Source organism: Eupeodes corollae, chromosome 1 (assembly GCF_945859685.1).
Source record: "Eupeodes corollae chromosome 1, idEupCoro1.1, whole genome shotgun sequence".
NCBI lineage: Eukaryota > Metazoa > Arthropoda > Insecta > Diptera > Syrphidae > Eupeodes > Eupeodes corollae.
The window spans coordinates 179,991,266-180,009,862 of NC_079147.1; the positions used below are offsets into that span (position 1 = coordinate 179,991,266).

Sequence of the window (18,597 nt, forward strand, 5' to 3'; positions counted from 1 at the left end):
CTATAGTCCGGCTGGTTAAAAAGGACCCTTTTATTTCGGCAACTCTTAGAAAACTCTTAGAAAAAAAAACCCAACGGGCGAGACTCGCCTTTGCAAAGGTGCACGAAGGCTGGACTGTTGCTAAACGCAAGGCGGTGTTATTCTCGGATGAGTCTAAGTTTCATCTGCAGTGTTCCGATGGAAAAAGGCGAATCCGCATGCTTAAAGGCCAAAGATTAAACCTTCGTTACACAAGAGGAAGAATAAAATGCTGAGGAAGAAATATTATGGTCTGGGGATATTTTTCTAGTGCTGGAATCAACGTTTTGAATTGGCCAGCTCAGTTCCCTGATCACAATCCCATATAGAATCTATGGGCCATTGTAGATCGTCGGATTAACCTGAGTAGCTGCAAGAATAAAGATTCGCTCTTTGCTCAAACAGAAATTGCTAGGAAAAGTATCCCCCAGGAAATCATAAGGAACTTAATCGAGTAAATGCCTCGTAGATGTGATGCAGTTATTAAAAGTAATGGTTACGCAACGAAATATTGAAAAACAAGTGCTTTCAAGAACAGAATTTGATTATGTGCTTTAGTAATCGCTATTATTTTCAATGAATTTTTACTTTTTTTGTCATATTTTCATAAGTGTGTAAGTAATGTACATATATTTTTTTTGTAATACAAGTGCTAAGGTAACCTAAGCTCACTTAATAAAATGTATTCAAGTTTTGAAACTGCTATTGTTTTGTCCGACACCGTATGTATGTATATGATAGTTTCGAAAGAAATTGAGTTTCCTTGATGAGTAGTCAAAAATGTTGGTTCATTACTATTACAAATTTCTTTTATTTCCTTATCAGTCAGATTTTAATAAACTTATCATTGCCTTTAAAGATCCATATATCTCATATGAAAGGCTTTATTGTGAATCTATAAGTGGATATGAAAAAAGCTGTAGAGTCGGTACGGAGACAAGTAATGATAAGAAGTTTCAGACTAGAGATCATTAACAAGAAAATGTGCAGGAAACAGGACAGAGTCCTGTGGCACACCAGCGATTATTTTTTGGAAATCAGACTTAATCCTTTGTGAAACAGTCCAAAATTTAGTTTTAAACCCAACGACTGAGATATTTATTGGGACTAAAGATACATTTCATCGATAGAAGAGTCTGCTGCCAAACTCTATCAATTACTTTTAAAATATCAAGCGTAAAAATCTTACACTGAGTAGATGCCTGTGTATTTCTTCTCCTACATTATCATTTTTTACATTAGGTTACTACTTACAAGCCTTAAAAGCTATTTTTATATGACTTGTTATATTGGTCATGATGCCAAATTCAGTTATGGATTTTCGTACTTTTAACGTCTCTATATTGTCATAGGCCAAGAACTATGTTGTTATTATTCAAATTATCTTTATTTTTTATTAAACTTTAAATTGCAAATGTCCTCGCCCCTTAAACAATTATTCTTCAAAATTCATAATTTTCTAAACCTTTTTGCACCATCTTGTTTCCTGTCGCAATCATCAATCGAATAGTTGCCCATTATAATAATTACGCTATTGACTGACTTCCTGAGAAAAAAAAAGTATTAATTATTGATTTATAGATAAACACATATAAACCAAATAAGTACTTTCGTTGAACAAAGAATTTTAAGTTGCTTTTACGTTTAGTATTCATTCAAAGTCTACCAGAGCAACAAATTAAAACAAAACAATAGGTAAGTTAAGCTCTCTCTTTGTCTGGTCCTTGCTTGTTTTTTTTTTTTTTTTTTTTTGTACCACTTGCATGTTTTCGATGGTTCTTATATAATTGTTGTTAATATTTTTGGCTTCTCTCGAACCAAGAAAACTTTGATCGCGTGTTTTCAAAATATTAGAAAATAAAATTTTCGATGTCCAGGTATACACAAATAAAAATTCACTGTTGAGGAATTTGGTGGTGATAGAAATAACTTAGCGGATGGGAGAATGATGGCTAAGTTGATTAATGTATTTATTCTAAGGTGGCTGTGTATATACAAACATACTTCATAAGAAGGTCCGTCAACCCGTGACTCACAATATACACAGAATTTTAATCGACTAAAAATGTCAATTTAAATCAACTTAAATCAAGTCAGGAAACTACCCTGTAGGAAAACATATTAAAATTGATCGCGGAATTAAATACACTTGTGCTAAGTTTTTTTCTAATTTTTTAAAAGTTGCCCTTAAGTTTAGAGATTAACCAAAAGTCACATGATGATAAGTCACACCAATATGGTGCTTTTGGAAGGTTAGAGTTCAAAATTTTCTTAATACTTCTGATATTTTAAAAGTTGAATTCGGTTTTGGACTACCAATCTATGATTTTAGAGCTTCCATTCTGTTAAATTTTGTTATGTGCCCTTACAAATCACATGTCAATTTCTCAACGCTCTCTCGATGCTCTTTGTAACAATCATCAACTCTTATTTTTTATAAGACCCGAAATACTTCAGCTTGAATTTGAAAGTTTTCACTCCGCACATAAAATTAATAGAACTCCATTTTCGAAGAATTTCAGACATTTTATCTTTAAACAGTTTAAAAAAGCTCCCATATTTCAAACACTTATAAATATTTTAACAAGCAACAAGTTCCAATCCGTAAATAAGAAATGTGACTTAGACATTTCTAAACAGATCTAAAGATCTCATTGGTAGAAATTAGTATGTACACCAATAATACATACGGATAAATCAAATAATTACAAACTTTAAATAATTCGGCCGAATTGGAAAAGAATAGTCGTCCCGTTGTTGCTGACATACGGCCCCAATTTCTGCCAAAAGTGGTCAAAAATTGGGCCTCTTGGCTGGAATTTATTGAAACTAGCCGCAGCGGTCACTTGCTCAAGATCATCATTTTTAAAACATAATGAAAAACTCTAATCTTTATAATGATTTGAAAATCACACAGTCAAACGACTTTTACAAACTAGTGACAATCAAAAATATTGAAGTTCAAAAATATCTGCATCATGAAAACGTTAAGTAAATGTCTACTTCAAAACTACAAGTAGGAAATCGATGTTTAAAAAAATACCAGTAAAGCAAATAATATAAATATTATTGAAAATGTGAATTTTTTCCGATTTCATGAAGTAACAAGTACTTCTAATTTAAGAAATCGGTGGGGATCAAATATGAAACATCATGCAGAAATATACGTTCATTTTAAACCGAGATAACAAAATTCAGCTATGGACCCACGTCGGTTTTACGGAGGTATCCATACTTCTATACAAAATTTTCTCGACAACAGCAGAGACGAAGATTTTTCAGATGATGAGCACGAGGTAAACAGATGCAAGAATCTTCCGCCTCTATATATTCCAGAGTCTGATGAATCCGATTGATAACATTTCTCTATCCCAGATGGTACCTCTCTCAAATAGAAGTGCGAGAGCTGAAAAACTCAGAGACGGAATGGGTTTTTGGAAAAAGGTGATAACGAAACCGCATTCACAGGTGATACGATACGATATAACAGCAATGGAACTTGATCAGTTTGTTGGAATATGCCTTTACATGTCCATCGTACAGTTACCATAAAATAGGCTTATTGGAATGAAAGCCTAGATTACCCGAAAATTAACTCTGTAATGGCATGTAATCGGTTTGAAGAAATAGAAAGGTTCATACATTTCAACACCAACTCGACGCAAAAAGCCAAAGGACAACCAGGGCATGATCCTCTTCATTAAATAAGACCATTTCTGGACCAAACAAGTCAGAGACTCTTTACTGTCCCTAGACAAGAATATATGGCAGTAGATGAACAAATTATACCAACCAAAAGAAGATCATCTATGAGGCAATACAACCCAACAAAAAAAAAACACACAAATGGGTATATACACATTTTGTTCTCAGTGGTAGCTCTGGGTTCAGCTACGACTTCGAATTTTATACTGGAGCCCAAGTACATGTACAGTTGTTAACCGATTTGCCAAAGATTAGTACATCCAGTGACGTTTTTGTTCGACTGGAAAGAACTATTCCCGACGGATTCAACTACAAATTATTCTTTGACAGCTGGTACACGTCCTTACCGCTGTTGACTGACCTGGCACAGAAAGCGGTTTTTCCGCTAGGAACAATAAAAGCCTACCGAAAAGCGATTGAGAAAAAAAGTAAGAGGTGCAACTGTGGAAAAACTGGCGACAATTGTTAACCTGGACATTTCTGTGGTAACATAGTTTGACAACAGAATTGTGATACAAATTAGATCAACAAAATTTTACGACAGAATATTCTTCCACATGATCGACATGACAGCCGTGAATGCGTGGCTATTGTACAGACTTGATGGTTCTGAGGTGTGGCTGCGCGGTAGCCGAAGATCTATGCCATGCTAGCAAACTAAGAACAACTAGCAAACGTGGACGACGCTCTTATGTCATGGAGAATAATCTATAATTAAAGAAATTGAAATGACCTGTTGCCATAATGCCATCGCAGGACGTTCGATTAGATTAATTTGAACCTTGAAAAGATACACAATAGAGCAACTCCTTAAAGTTATTCATATTGTGCAGTTAGTGATTTTTTCGGTCAATTTAATAGTCCAAATGTGCCTACAAAAGTAAAAATCGTACACAAATTGGAGCGAACTGGGCTTGTAGAAAATTTGAAAATGCTCTAAAACTTCGTCTTGCTCAACAATTGCTCCTTTCGAGCTCATCGTTGACAAACTTTTTTCATAAATACTTGCATTTACACGCTTGCAAGATTGAATTGACTCAAAAACTAAAATTTGTTGACCATTTCAACCTTTGTCAATGGGCAGAATAGTGGCAGTGTCGAAAAACCCCGCACCCACAAAGAGTGACTGTTTGGTGCGATTTATAGTCTGGCGGAATCATTAAGACTTATTTTTCCAAAATGAGGCTGATCAGGCAGTAACTGTGAATTGTGTTAGTTATCGTGATGATGATGAACTTTTCATGGCCCGAATTGGAAGATATGGATGTATGTAGTATGTAGTATGTAGTAAGTGGTTTCACCAGGCCAGTGCCACTTGCCACACAGCTAACGAAACAATGGCTTTTTTCCCGACAAGTTCAGATTTCCTAAATAATTTGTGTGTTTATTTAAAATCAACATCGGCCCTCAAAATTTAATTTTTTAGTAAAGACTGTATCATATCAATATTATTCGTATCTATTGACAACCCTCGTGATCAAGTCCAATTTGCAAGACCTTATTGGCAATGACCAAATTTTGAAAAACTAAAAAAAAATTAAAAATAAATTCAGGATTAATTTTTTATCTTACATTTTACATTATGTACTTATGATTATGATCTTCTCCCTTTAAACGTTTTATGGTTTGTCCGCATAAAAACGGATCCTGTGGATATAACCAAAATGGAGTTGGTTATGATACATCGAAAAATTCCCATTGCCTTTGAATTGTCAATACATATTGAACCGACAACTTCAATTCGGTTTCCTACAGCTAAAAACTTTAGAATCTACTTCGATAACCAAAATGTAATGCGTCCCATACATTTTTAATTTATAAAGAACGAAATTCTCCTTTACTTCACACGAAAATTTGTGTATATAAATTTTGCCCAAAAAACAGCTTATAACAACTTAATTAACTTAGCTAATTTATCTAAAATTCAATACCTTTAATTTTTTCTGAAGAGTTGTTGGAACACTAAATTCATTTAATTACTTAAAAGTTGTTTAATAGCTTTTAAAGAACCCCCAATAGAACATAAACCTTTTATCTGCAAGGTACACTGTTGATCTGTCAGCTTAGCAAAAGCACCAACAACAAAATGTTAAACAAATTCAAATTATATTCAATTTATCCAACTTCATTTATTTTTGTGTTATTGTTTCGAATGTATCTCTTTGCTGCCAATCCATCTACATAGATACCAGTTGGTTCCCTATTAATGTTCACGTGTGACAAACATCAAATGTGAAATTGCCCATACACTGCATAAAATATACAATGGCTCTATTTCGTGTTTCAACTACGTCCACATCAACAACGACACAACACGTTAAATAATAAAATAAAATCAAATGAAACACTCTCAGCTGCCGCAGCAGCAGCAGCAGCAGCAGCACTGAAATTAAAATTTGTCATTTGCGATTGTGTAAGAAGAACAAGAGGTGGCCACAAAATGTGCTCCACAGTCCGTCCAGTCCACACTGCTGCTAGTATCTAAGTTTCTGCTGGTTCTGGTTCTGTTTTTTTTTTTTTATTTTTGTCTTACATATATTTTATTTTTCGTTTCTGGTCAAAGCCATGCCAGAAGTCAAAGCAGCTTTATAGAACGCGTTCTAAAACATGTCGATGTGGTTGTCGTCATATTCTCGGACATCGTCAGACATTGGATTTGTATTATTCTCTCGGACTGGGACAACAGGGCATAAAGCAAAAGTAAATTAATAGGCAGGTAAAGGTAACCCACGACCACAGAGCACCGAACGAACGAAACAGAAAGCACAAATACACCACACACAACCAGTATTACCAACAACCAATGAATAAAACAACCAACTACCTATAACACTCGTCTCAGTAACTCAGAGCTGAACGAATAAAAAATGGCCAAAATGGGGTGATTGACTGCCGAAAAAATTCGAAACCAGCAAAAATGATCGCTGTGAGTTCTCATTCTCCGGCGGGTTTCAGTTGTGTGTTCTGTTGCTGTTCTCAGTTACTTTGGTTTTGGACTTGCAAGCTGCTTGCAAAAAAATCTTTTTCTTTTCTATTCCGCAATTGAATTCTGATTAAGCTTGTATCTTGTATCTTGTTTTTTTTGTACTATGCTGTTGCTGCTTTTGCTTTTGGCAAAGCTTCATTTGTAGCTGCTCCATGACACTACCATCAGGTTGTGCGATACATGTGGTTGCCGTGCATATGCCGGTCGCAGCGCAGCAGTGATTTTCAGAAACAAAATAAGAAAACAACTGCATTAGTATTGGAGTAGAACATTTTTGGGGCATGAAGTATTTTTTGTTTGCTCTCGGTAACCTGCGATGAGTTGTTATTAGATTCTCTTTGGTTTGGTATTATAGAAGGTGAAAAGAGCTTTTTCTAAATTTAATGAAATATTCTTGTTTCTATTTGGCGACTGTCATTTTACTTATTTCAATACGACGTTGATATTGAGCTTCGCTCGAAAATAGCAATTTTTAGTTCAAGGCGCAAGAAATATTTAGTAGACATTCTGGACAAAGGAGCTGCCTGGCGCTCGAAACCAAATTCTCAAAATTAAAATCAAGCCATTTAATTCTACCTCCTAGAATTTAAACCATTTAAGCAATGTGAAGAATCTAAGACCCCACGTTGGAAACGACATAATAGACTGAACCTTCGACATGTCCACCATTTAAAATGAATCACAGGGCTGAATGGTTGTAATCGATGTAAGGATCTTGAGACTAATGTGCACATCTTTCAAAATAATTAAACTTTATTTGAAGAGTGGCTTTGGCAACGTTGGCTTTAAGAGCTGCGCTGGGTTTATTCACTTAGACGTTCGATTTGAGAACGATCTGCCAGATATTGTCTAAAAGAGCAAATATCATTATTTTGTTGGCCATATAACATGACTATGGCTTCAAATCGCGCTTCGTAAACTTCGTATATGAAGTGTCATGTGATCTAATTTAGGTCAAAAGATTTTTGTAGATCTTGTTCCTAATTGTACGGAAAGGGGCCTCTTTTAAGATAATTTTTCATTGAAAATAGGGGTAGTTTTTCAAATGTTACCTTAGTGCCGGTGGCATTATGGTAAGTGCGTTAGATTGTCATGCCAAAAGTCTTGGGTTCAATCCTCCCTTTGTTTAAAGTATTTTTCACGGATACTGCCTCTCGCCAGGAATTCAACAAAACCTTCAAGAGTAATTCTTGTTATGAAAATTGCTTTTTGAAAATATCCTTTTGGATTCAGCTTAAAACTATAGTTCCTCTTGATCTGTGATAACAGTATTCGCACACAGGAACGGTTGAAAGTTGTAAGTCACTAGGCTCTAGATCTCAATGGGGAATTGTTGCGCCACTTTTTTTTTCAATTGCTACCGAGCCCACTTGGGGAACAAACGTCGTTTAGTTTCAGACAAAGATTGTTCAATAAAAATCAATTGACCAATTTTGATCTGAAACTATGATTTTTTGTTTGAGGTAGACGCGAAATTCACCAAGTTGTGGTTTGTTAAAGGCGACGATCTTGTGGGACCTCGCTCAATGTAAAAGGGACTTAAACTGTTCACTGAGATTGAGAAGTTTTACGGACAGCTTTATACCTATAACCTTGATATCAGATTGTTTTACCACATTTGCTTTTGAGGCTTTGCAAATCAACACTTGTAACCAAAATGTATCACTGAATTGTTCTAATTTAATTATAATTATGTCACATGATCGATTCCAACTCACAGGAAACATAAAAGAGGACTTATTTATGGATATGTGTTAATTGATTAAAGAACCTTAACATAATCACTACCTGTTGATGCTGAACAAAATATAGAAAGAACTACACCTAAAGACCCACAACATCAAGCTCAACAGACTTTTTGAAACTTTTATTTTTCCACATGAGAAAACTTCATACCTACCTACCAAAAAAATTAAAAATGAAACTGGTCAACTTTAAATGGAAGGACCTTGTACTGAGGTACAGCGCCACCCTTTCACTAAGAGGCAGAAGAATTACAAAACGTGACACTACTCAAAAGGAATCATCACAATGTGTAGTCTCTGATGATAAAACGCCATCCAGACTCACGAGAATCTCTTCCAACTCGAATCCAAGTTGAAGCAAAATCAAGCAGGCTAGCAGGCAGGCAGGCAAAAAGATAGGTAGTTAGGTAGCGTAGCTAGTGTGTACCACCACACTCTGTACGTGTGAATAATTACCTGTAATTTCATTTCTTAGTATAATTATAAAAAAAATTTGCCTTCCTCTTGCCCTGCTTTGCTGTCCTTTGGTGTTGTGTATATTGTCTTTGCATGCCACTGCCAGCCCATCATCGTGTCGTAGTCGTATTCGTCGCAGTCTACGTCGTCTCATCATCATCATCATCAACTTCGATTCGACAACAACAACAAAAATAAAATCAACTTTATCTGTGAGAGCGAATGTATGGTAAATGCGGCGCGACTCCACTCCGCTCTGCTGGCAATGGAATGGAAATTGAGAACACGACGAGGAGCGACGACGACTAAAACGATGACAGCAACAACAACAAATAACACAACACTACTACTGAACCAAACCGAACCGACCGACACCGACCGGGAGAACGAAATGAAGTGAACAACGTTGTTTGTTGTTGTTGGTTTAGTTGAGAAGAGAATTCGTGTTAAGGACCTATGGCAAGGTCAATGCTTTTCGATTTTCGTTTTCTTGGACTGACTGACTAAATAAAAATAAATATAAAACATTCCTGTTGGAAATTATAAAATTGATTACTGATGCCGTAAAAACATCACTTGAAGCCCTGCCACAAGTTTTTTTATTCGAACTATAGCTCGATTTATCACATTTATGGTCACTTACCTTTGAAACTGTTTATCATACTATTCCGCACAGGAGATTGAAATTGTCTTGCTTTTCTTGAAGCCGAAACCCAAAGAAGAAAAACAATAACCGGCGACGATGACGACGATTATATCAAAACAAAAAACCGGACCGACTAAATCAAACGATTTCGAATTGACACGGCGTAAAAAACCTTCAAACCTCAGAGAATTCAAAATCACACAATTCACTTTTCTATATAATTAATAATTGATTTTGTATTTTATTTTGTAAATAAAATTTTAATTAATACGAAACTTCAAAAAAAAACAACTTCACTTTACAAAATAATTCAATTTTCTTTACTCTTTGCTACTTTAACTTTTGACACTTCACTGTGAATTCACCTTAAAAACCTGTGATTACACCATCAAAATAGTTATAGTTGTTTTTGCAAATATATTTTGACATCTCTTTTATTCTTGGTTAATTTAGAATGAGAAACAAATAGATATTTATTTTGAATTCACCACAGAGGCGGAAAAAAAGTAAAAGAAAAGAAACAAAATATGTAGAAAAATAAAATAAATAGAAAATATTAAAATTTTCTAGAAATTTCAGTATTTTGAAAATAATTAACTCGATAAACTATAACTTTAAAGTAAAAATCCTTCACAAAGACAGAAACACAATAAGAAAATTATTTTTAATAATTTTATTTTTACCACTTTCGCTGAGGTATTTTTATTTTTCTACTTCACTTCGCGAACGAAACGAACGAGAAAAAGAAATCCGTTATGGATATTTAGGCACGCGATTGATTATTTCGAATTTGTTTTTCAGATTGAAAATATTGACGAAAATTAATAAGATATAGTTTTTTAAGTTATCAGCGATGTTAAACGGAATTGGAATTGAAAGAATATAATAAATAAAATTTGTTTTAAATTTATTTTTATGAACTTGTACGACGACTGAAGCTAAAGCAAGCAAAGTAAACGACGACGGTGAACGGTACCTGTGTCAAAGTATTTCTTTTTTTAATTCTGTTTTTATCTTTTTCTATCGACCTTAGTTAAAACGAGAAAAAGTATGATGGAATTTACGAGGTTAGTGTAGGAGTAAGAGAGGTGGAAATATAAATTCCGGTGTTTATTCTAAGGTGGTTTTCTTACTAACCAGTTTGTAGTAAGGTTGAGCACATTTTATTTGTTGCAATTCACAATGGACGCTATTTTGTTTTCTTGTGGATTCCATTGGGAAATATTTTGTCATTACTTAAATTCTTATTAGAAGATGATAGTTGCCTATTATATGAATTTCTATTTGTCAATTGGAATTTTGATTCGAATCAATTTAAAAATTCGGATTTAATTTAAGTTAATATTACAATAACCAAGTGAATTTCATATTTCTGAACTTTAAAACCCTTTCGATTTGAAAAAAAAAGGAAACTGTTAAACTTACTTTCATTAAAGAGACATTTTTAAGCAGTCGACAGCGGAAGAACAAAATTGAGATAACTTCTATGGGCAAAGCGATTATTTGAGATACTTGGAAAATAAAAAAAAAACAATAATTTCTTCATTTAACAATGGTTTTAATCCCTAAATATACTTATATTAAAATATGTATGACCGTTGTTTTAACCATCGATTTACTGCAAAATTAATTTGGTGTCAACTTTTTTCGGTAGAAATGTCAAGTGGCGCCCTCCATTTACTTACTTTTATGGATTTATGTTAAGTTATTGTATTATGTCAACAAACCAGCAATTCCTAAAGCATTCGAATCCAATGTTCAAGCTATATTTGATGGCCAGATTTATTATAAAAAGTAGTTACAAATTTGACTGGTCATAGAAAATATGATGACCCTTATTAAGAGAAGCGAATCAAACTTTCGACTTAAAGAGAGTAGTAAAGTTTCATTTGTACATACATATGCATAGAAATTTTGGAAGTTTAAAAAATTGAAGATTAAAAGATGCTTAAGTGTATTAAGTATTAAATTTCGCTGTCTAGTTCAAGTTTTATCAATAGCTTAAATATATTTTTAATGTTGTTTCTGAAGCAACTTTGAGAATGTTTACAAGGTTATTTTTAAAATATTTAATACATATGTTTTTTATGTAATAACAATCCCAAGTTAGGTGTTGAATTGTTAGTCTTGTGTTCATAGAGCAAAAAAAGGCACGTTGGAGGAGGTTCTTTGGTAAAGAGGTGTTTATGAGTCAAGCGTGTGTGGCCCAGACGCAAGCGGACGAAGCATTTCAACATTTTTGCTGTGGGGTTAGTTGTTTAAAGTTGAGGAACACCATTGGGGTTGATTGCAGAGTAATGGTGCTGATACTCGGTCCATAGTTCAGTGTGTTTTTAATAATTTTTCTTAGTCATTTTTGCTGGGTTGGTATGCGGATATGGCGACGTTGGAGTTCGTTGAAATATTCTTTACTGCGAGGTCGGCTGATTCGTTCCCATTGATACCAATATGCGCTGGGATCCACACGATTTTTAAATTTGGACTGTGAGATAAACATTTGTTTATTATTGGTTTTCTATTTAAAATAACTTCAGCTATGACATATCTGGATAAATATCTCTTATTTTAGATCCTAATCTTGTCTGTAAATTTGTGATTTATTGGATTTCTGGATACAGAAATAAATTCAATAAAGTTAGTTGGTTACACCAATTATTAAAAATACAAGTGCTTACATTATTTTGTATTATGACTTTCTAAGTACAAAATAGTAACAAATTATGAGTTTAGACTGAAACTATCACTCTTCATCCTCATGTACGTTTTCAACTAGGTTAACGTCTCTGTCTGAAGAAACAGTTTTCAAGTTCTTATAAAAGTCCTGGTAGCTCTTGGGAATAAAATTTAACAAGTCGAGTAAATCTTTCTTTTTCGCTTTAATTATGGCATTTCCTTTTGGAAACAGTAATTCGAGATCTGTGATTAATGCAGTTCTATTTTTAATATCACAGTTTCAAAAAGCACGTCTTCGTTATTGCTGTACTTGTAAGAAATATTGAAGGGGGTCTTTTCAAAAATTGAAGCCATTGAATCTTAAACCATTCCACTTTCGCTTTATTAACATTAATCTTTGGATTTGTTATATTTGTTTGAATTGTTTTCGTCGAAAACATCACAAATCCATCCATAACAATTATTTAAAATGGATCCTTCTTTCTTACCGCTGCTATAACCTTATACCAGTCCATATCGCCTAAAATGTCTTTTAAATACTTCTTTTGTTTTTTGATAAGACCAAAGTCGTAATTTATATGAATCCTTCTTTCTTACCGCTGCTATAACCTTATAGCAGTCCATAGGGCAAAATTTTGTTTAAATACCACACAAGGTAAGTACAAATTTTGATTAATTTAAGATAGTCACTATGCGAAGCAATATATTGGCAGAAAACGGACATCTTAATATTCCTATTTTGCCATCAGACTGGTCTGTGTACATAGTTAAATTTTAGGTACTCACAAAATGTTAAATATAATATAATAAGCAGCTGTCAATTTCTTGGGGACCTCTTGATCCAACCGACTCATCCCAATATACATGGAACCTTTGTTCTTTATCATGTCATGGATACCTAGACAATTTATCCAAAGATGCCTCTTATAATAGCACACATCCCTTGAAATGACTGGAGTTGGCAAGGTTTTCATAAGATCAAAATGCAATTACGGAAATGTCATTAGATTCCTTTGCTTTTGCCGCATCATCTCTAATGCCATTTCTAGCCGACTCCGCTTTTTTAAAGATGCAGTTCATGTTTAATTTCGCTTGCTGTACAATTTTAGTGCTTTAGATTAAGTTAAAAAAATGCATAATGCAGATATGGCGTAAGCGGGTTACATTTCTGTCCTACGAAAAATTGCGTGCAGAAACAATGTTTCAACAATTTTCTGTACGTTTATGAACAAATATGAGCTACGCTACTTCTGCATAGAAAGAAAAATTAGCCTTGGACATGTTGCAATGCAATAAACTCAAAATTGAAAAAAAAATAAGATTTACGCCACTACTGCTCTCAATGCCCCAATTGTAAGGCCTGTTTTTAACCCAAACCGATACAAAACTTACTATTACCTATTTTTTGCAAATTTTTGTTTGCTCAAGTCAATATTTAAAGCTATTTTGTGGGATGAATGGTTAGCCAAAGTTTTTTTAAATCTGGAAGTATGATTAATCTTTTGGCTATTTAGTTGAGAGAGATGAATACAGGGTGGCCCACGGGAATAGGGCTAAAAATTGATAGGTTTTCCTCGAGGTAGGCTGAGTGTAAGTAAGTCGGAAAGGTCTCATTCGATCCCTTAGATAATGCCATTTAGTTTGTCCAATAAAGCAGTGGAGTATCCTTCACGTTGTGGAAGCTTATGGGTCATTTGTCAAAAGCAACAAATTGGTAGTGAAAGTACAGAGTGCATTCCCAACAAATTTTATCGTTGACCATTCCCCATCGGAAAACAACTATGAAATGGGTCACTGCTTTTCGAACAACAAGAATAAGTACAAAAAAGCCACCTAAACCCGTACGTACTGTAAAAACTCCTGAAAATACGGAAAGGGTAAGAGTCACTGTTCTCCAAAGCCCACGACGGTATTTGTGCAAGCAAGCTCAAGCTTTCCAAATTTATCGTTATTCTGTTTGACGCATCTTAAAGCGTGAGTAAGTAAGTTTTGAAAATTGTTCAAAAGTTAAAACTCACTGATTATCACCAACGCTCAGAATTTGCATTAAAGATGGCCCCGTTATTTCAGTTGAATGACGATAAGCTGTTATTCATGAGTGATGAAGCGCATTATATTATGCTGCAGAAAAGCCTCAAAGCCTCCCAGATGATCGTGCGACAAATTAATCATTTCACGTTTTAGAGATATGTATTGGCCTCCTAGATCACCTGACTTAACAGTTTGTGATTTATTCATTTGGGGTTATCTGAAGTCACGTGCTTAGGCAGGAGTCAAAACCGCGTATACAAAACGATACCGATTATTATCAAAATATAATACAACAACTATATTTTGAGTTCGATGACTTATAAAGATTAGAAATTAATATTCAAGAAGCAAAATTCATCAATAAGATTTCCCTATCATGTTTTGTTCACAAGTGTTCAACTAAAGATATAAGGAGGTGGTAACAAATGCCTTACACGTTTTCCTTCATATTTCCATAACATAACAGAATTCTTTTGTTTAATTTTTACTTGCAACACAAAGGAATTACATATGCACACTTGTGTTCACTAGATAATATGTGTTGTTTAACGGTTACTCACTAAAGTTATCCCTTATAGAAGAAAACTTTCCGAATAAAGAAGAACATGAATTTGTTCTCTAATTGCTTGCAGTTGTTTGTGATACCTTAGTTAAGCAATTTTAACTAAAATGAGCAAAAACAAATGCTCTACACCACGTGAGAGAAAAATAATCTTGAAAAGCTTTCGAGTCCAACAAAACCTTATGAAAGTAACCCAAATCTTAGATTTGTCGTGTGGTAAAGAAGGAATGTCATTCAATATTAACGAAATAAGCAAAGTTTTGAAGATTTACCCCGAACAATTCTTAAACGTACCAGTCGCACCGCATTAAAACAATTGGGATCCTAAATACACGAAAATATGCTTAAGCACATCGTTGGTCCACGGGTGATGGTTTAGTGATTCCTTACATCATCTCGGGTTGGTACTATTATATAGATAAATAGCGAAATGACTGGGAAAATTTATACAGATTTTTAAAATCAGACTATGATTTTAATGAGAAACGTTAATGGTTGGTTTACATGTACCTGCCGGTCCAAATTTGACCGACAAAAAAAAAACAAAATGGATCATCAGAGCCAACATGAGCCACCTTAATTTTTCCACACATTACAACTGCACACCGCTTAGGTAAACTATCTACCAAATCTTGACAGCGCTGAAGTGGTATATTCCGCCAAACTTTGACTCCCAAACTTCTCTCAACGTCAACCCGCAAGTTTTCGATCGGATTGAGTTCAGAGCTTTGTGCTGGCCAGCTTAAAACATTAATGCTTTCTTCCTCAAACCAACACTTTAAAAAACGTGAAGTGTGTTTAGGATCATTATCCTGTTAAAAATGTATAAAACTGGCAAATGATTAAAAGCATATGGCTCCATAACATTTTCCAATATTTTTTTATAGATATATCGATGCGCACAATAGGACCAACGCCATGCCACGAAAAGGCTTCCCAAACCATCACATTTCCACTACCATTTTTGATCGTTTTGATGGTATACTGAGGATCGAGTTCTTTGTTCTTTTACCATCAGACCCAAACATATTAAATATTTATTCATCGCTCCAGAATATTTTTTTCCAAAGCGCTAATGGTTTTTGTTCATGTTCCTTGGCAAATGCTAATCAACGTTTTAATTTTTTTTTGGAACGTGTGGCTTTTTCCGAAAAAAATGTATCACCAAATATTTACCGTTAAATAATATCACTTCTTCAACATTCGCTCACTGTTTCTAATTATTTTTCCAAGCTTAGATTTCAAATATTCTTATTAACAGGTTTATGAAATCTGCAAAGTAAAACATGCTCCACAATAGCAGCAAAAAGAAAACTGTATTTTACCGTTTATCATTTTTTGTGTGTGAGGAGACTAAACAATGATTTCAAAAATGCATATGTTTACTCTTTTCATTGTTTCTAATTGTTTTTCCACCACTGTACATCAGCCATATTCTACATTTTTGCATTATCCATTTACACATGTTAATTCAATTTAAGAGTAATCCATAATGATGGCGTTTGAAATGTAATTATATTTTTGCACCAAACCTACAAAAGTGCAAGCATATCTAAGCATGTGCAATCAGATTTAAAGGGGAATTGCCTATTAGTTAGTATTTAGTGTAAATAAAATAAATAAATATATTAGGTAGCCCAATAGGTCATACAGATCCAGGGCCCATTGATTTAGAGGCCAGTTATAGCTATCAGTAAGATTTTTGTTTTTAGTTTTTGGACATGTTACAAATTTATTTCTAGCAAAAAATTGATGCAATAAGATGAATCCTCTATTCAACTATTGTTTTCAAAAAGAAACAATGCATTTAAGGTTTTATTTTATTAATGAATCCATTTTGATTATTTAAATAATGTAATTTACTGAAAAAATCCATTTAGTTTCAATGTTGGTCTTCCATTTTTTCACTGTTCCGATCACATCATTAAAAATTTTACTGATGAAAGCAACAGTACAAAAATTGTCTGAGGAGCGAAGCCTCAAAGTGACATTTAATTTAATGACGTAAATATACTGATTGCTATAAACGCTATCAGTAAAACATTTCAGATTCCTGCTGTTTCAAATTTTACTGAAGTATTTTACTGATAGCTATAATCGGCTTCTTACAACTATCAACCATTCCTCTGACATTTTCACGACAAAAATTATCCTCTTGAAGGTTTGAACAATTCACGACAAAAGAAAATTAATTAGCATATTCAGGGATAGAACCTAAGCAGTAACCATCACGCCACGGGTATTACATCTGATGCCGATATTATGTTGAAAATGAAAATTATATTATTTTTGTACTGAACACATTCATTTCTCTGTCATGTGAAACACGTTCATTTTTTAAGTATTTAATTTCACCTCAAAAAAGAATCTCAAATTCAACACACTCACATGTCAAATACCAAAAATAAATAAAAACTCACCTAATTGCTGTCAAAAATTTCTCCAACCATATTTTCTGGTGGCTGGCTGCACGAATATTAAATTTCTCAAGAAAAAAAAGACCACACGAAAACCGAGAAAATCGAAAACCATGGCCTTTGCCGGTTGTGGCAATGATTCCACTGCTTCTGCCGGGAGTTTTACAAAATGGCTCAACAATAAACTACGAGAATTAAACACCGACGAAAGTGTATTTGGATCTTATATCACTGGAATACTTGAAGACGATGAAACCGTGGAAGAAAAAAAAGATGCCCTCGAGGGTATCCTTGGTGAGATTATTGTGAGTATATACAGATTCAAATGGGTAGATAAGCAGGCATAGATACAATTAAGATGTATACCACCATCAGGACAACAACATTCAAAATCTCATCGAAGAAATCCTCAACAAATGGAATGAATGTCATCCAAAAGAAAACGACGACTCATCCCAACCCAAATTGAAAGTCGACGTTGATGTCCAACTCGCTAAAATGCTCGAATCACAAAAACTACAAACCACCGTGCAACGCCAGTACACAGCCGATGAATTAAGAATCCGAGAACAGATTCTAGCTCAATATAGTCAGGTTGGTACATAGCCAAATCATAGAGATTCCATTCCTTTTCAATTATTCAATGTTGTTGTTTTCTATTTTCTGTCCAGACTGAAGTTAGCGAGGAAGAAGACGCCGATGAACCAGACGAGAAATCCAGCGCTGGACTCCAAAAGAACACCAACGTCCACGATGTGATACAATTGCAGAAAGAACGCCGTGAACAGGCTCGTTTGGATAGTCAGAAGAAAAAGGAAAAGGACAAGGAAGATCGTGAGAAACAAAAGCAAATGCGAGAAGAAAAGAAGGAAAAACGCAAAACCGTCAAAGGAGAACGTCGTCGGTAGCGAGGCATTGACAAAGATAAAAATCTTATTGAAAATCCTTAACTTCCTGTCTAAAAATAAAAACAATATCCATCTTGAAAAATCTCTCTCCCGCCAATGTAGTTTACCTCCTTCCTCCTTTATCTCACCCTCAACCCCGTCACTCAAGCAACAAAGATGTAGAATTCGGGTTTTTTTCTGTTTTTGAATTTATAAAATCACAACATTTTCGACCAAAAGAAAGCTCCTAGAAATGAATTTTTTGAAATCAAAAATGTTTTTTTTTTTTAATTTTGAAATTTGTATTGATTCCAATATTTTAAAATGCACCACTTTACTTATACGTTTTGTTGAAGTTTTCAAATATTTTTCTTTTCAATTCTTGTTTTTGGTTTTGTGAAAACAAAAGAAAGATTTTGTTTTTGGAGCAAAATAAAAATTTGTGTAATTTTCTTTGATGTTGTTAACGTA

At 34.1% G+C, this 18,597-nt stretch overlaps 2 protein-coding genes across 2 annotated transcripts in view; one reads left to right on the plus strand and one right to left on the minus strand.

Annotated features, from left to right (window-relative positions):
- Positions 1-10,495, minus strand: part of LOC129945021 (uncharacterized protein DDB_G0283357) — a 353,725-nt gene extending 343,230 nt beyond the window's left edge. Inside the window, exon 1 of the mRNA XM_056056442.1 lies at positions 9,554-10,495. The gene's annotated coding sequence lies outside the window, so the exon portion shown is untranslated. The remainder of the gene's footprint in view (positions 1-9,553) is intronic.
- Positions 10,496-17,248: 6,753 nt separating this feature from the next.
- On the plus strand, positions 17,249-18,597 carry LOC129938602 (coiled-coil domain-containing protein 43). The gene is made up of 3 exons (XM_056046264.1): positions 17,249-17,544; positions 17,615-17,833; positions 17,911-18,597. Exons 1-3 carry the CDS (start codon positions 17,353-17,355, stop codon positions 18,145-18,147), a joined length of 648 nt encoding a protein of 215 aa, XP_055902239.1. The 5' UTR covers positions 17,249-17,352; the 3' UTR covers positions 18,148-18,597.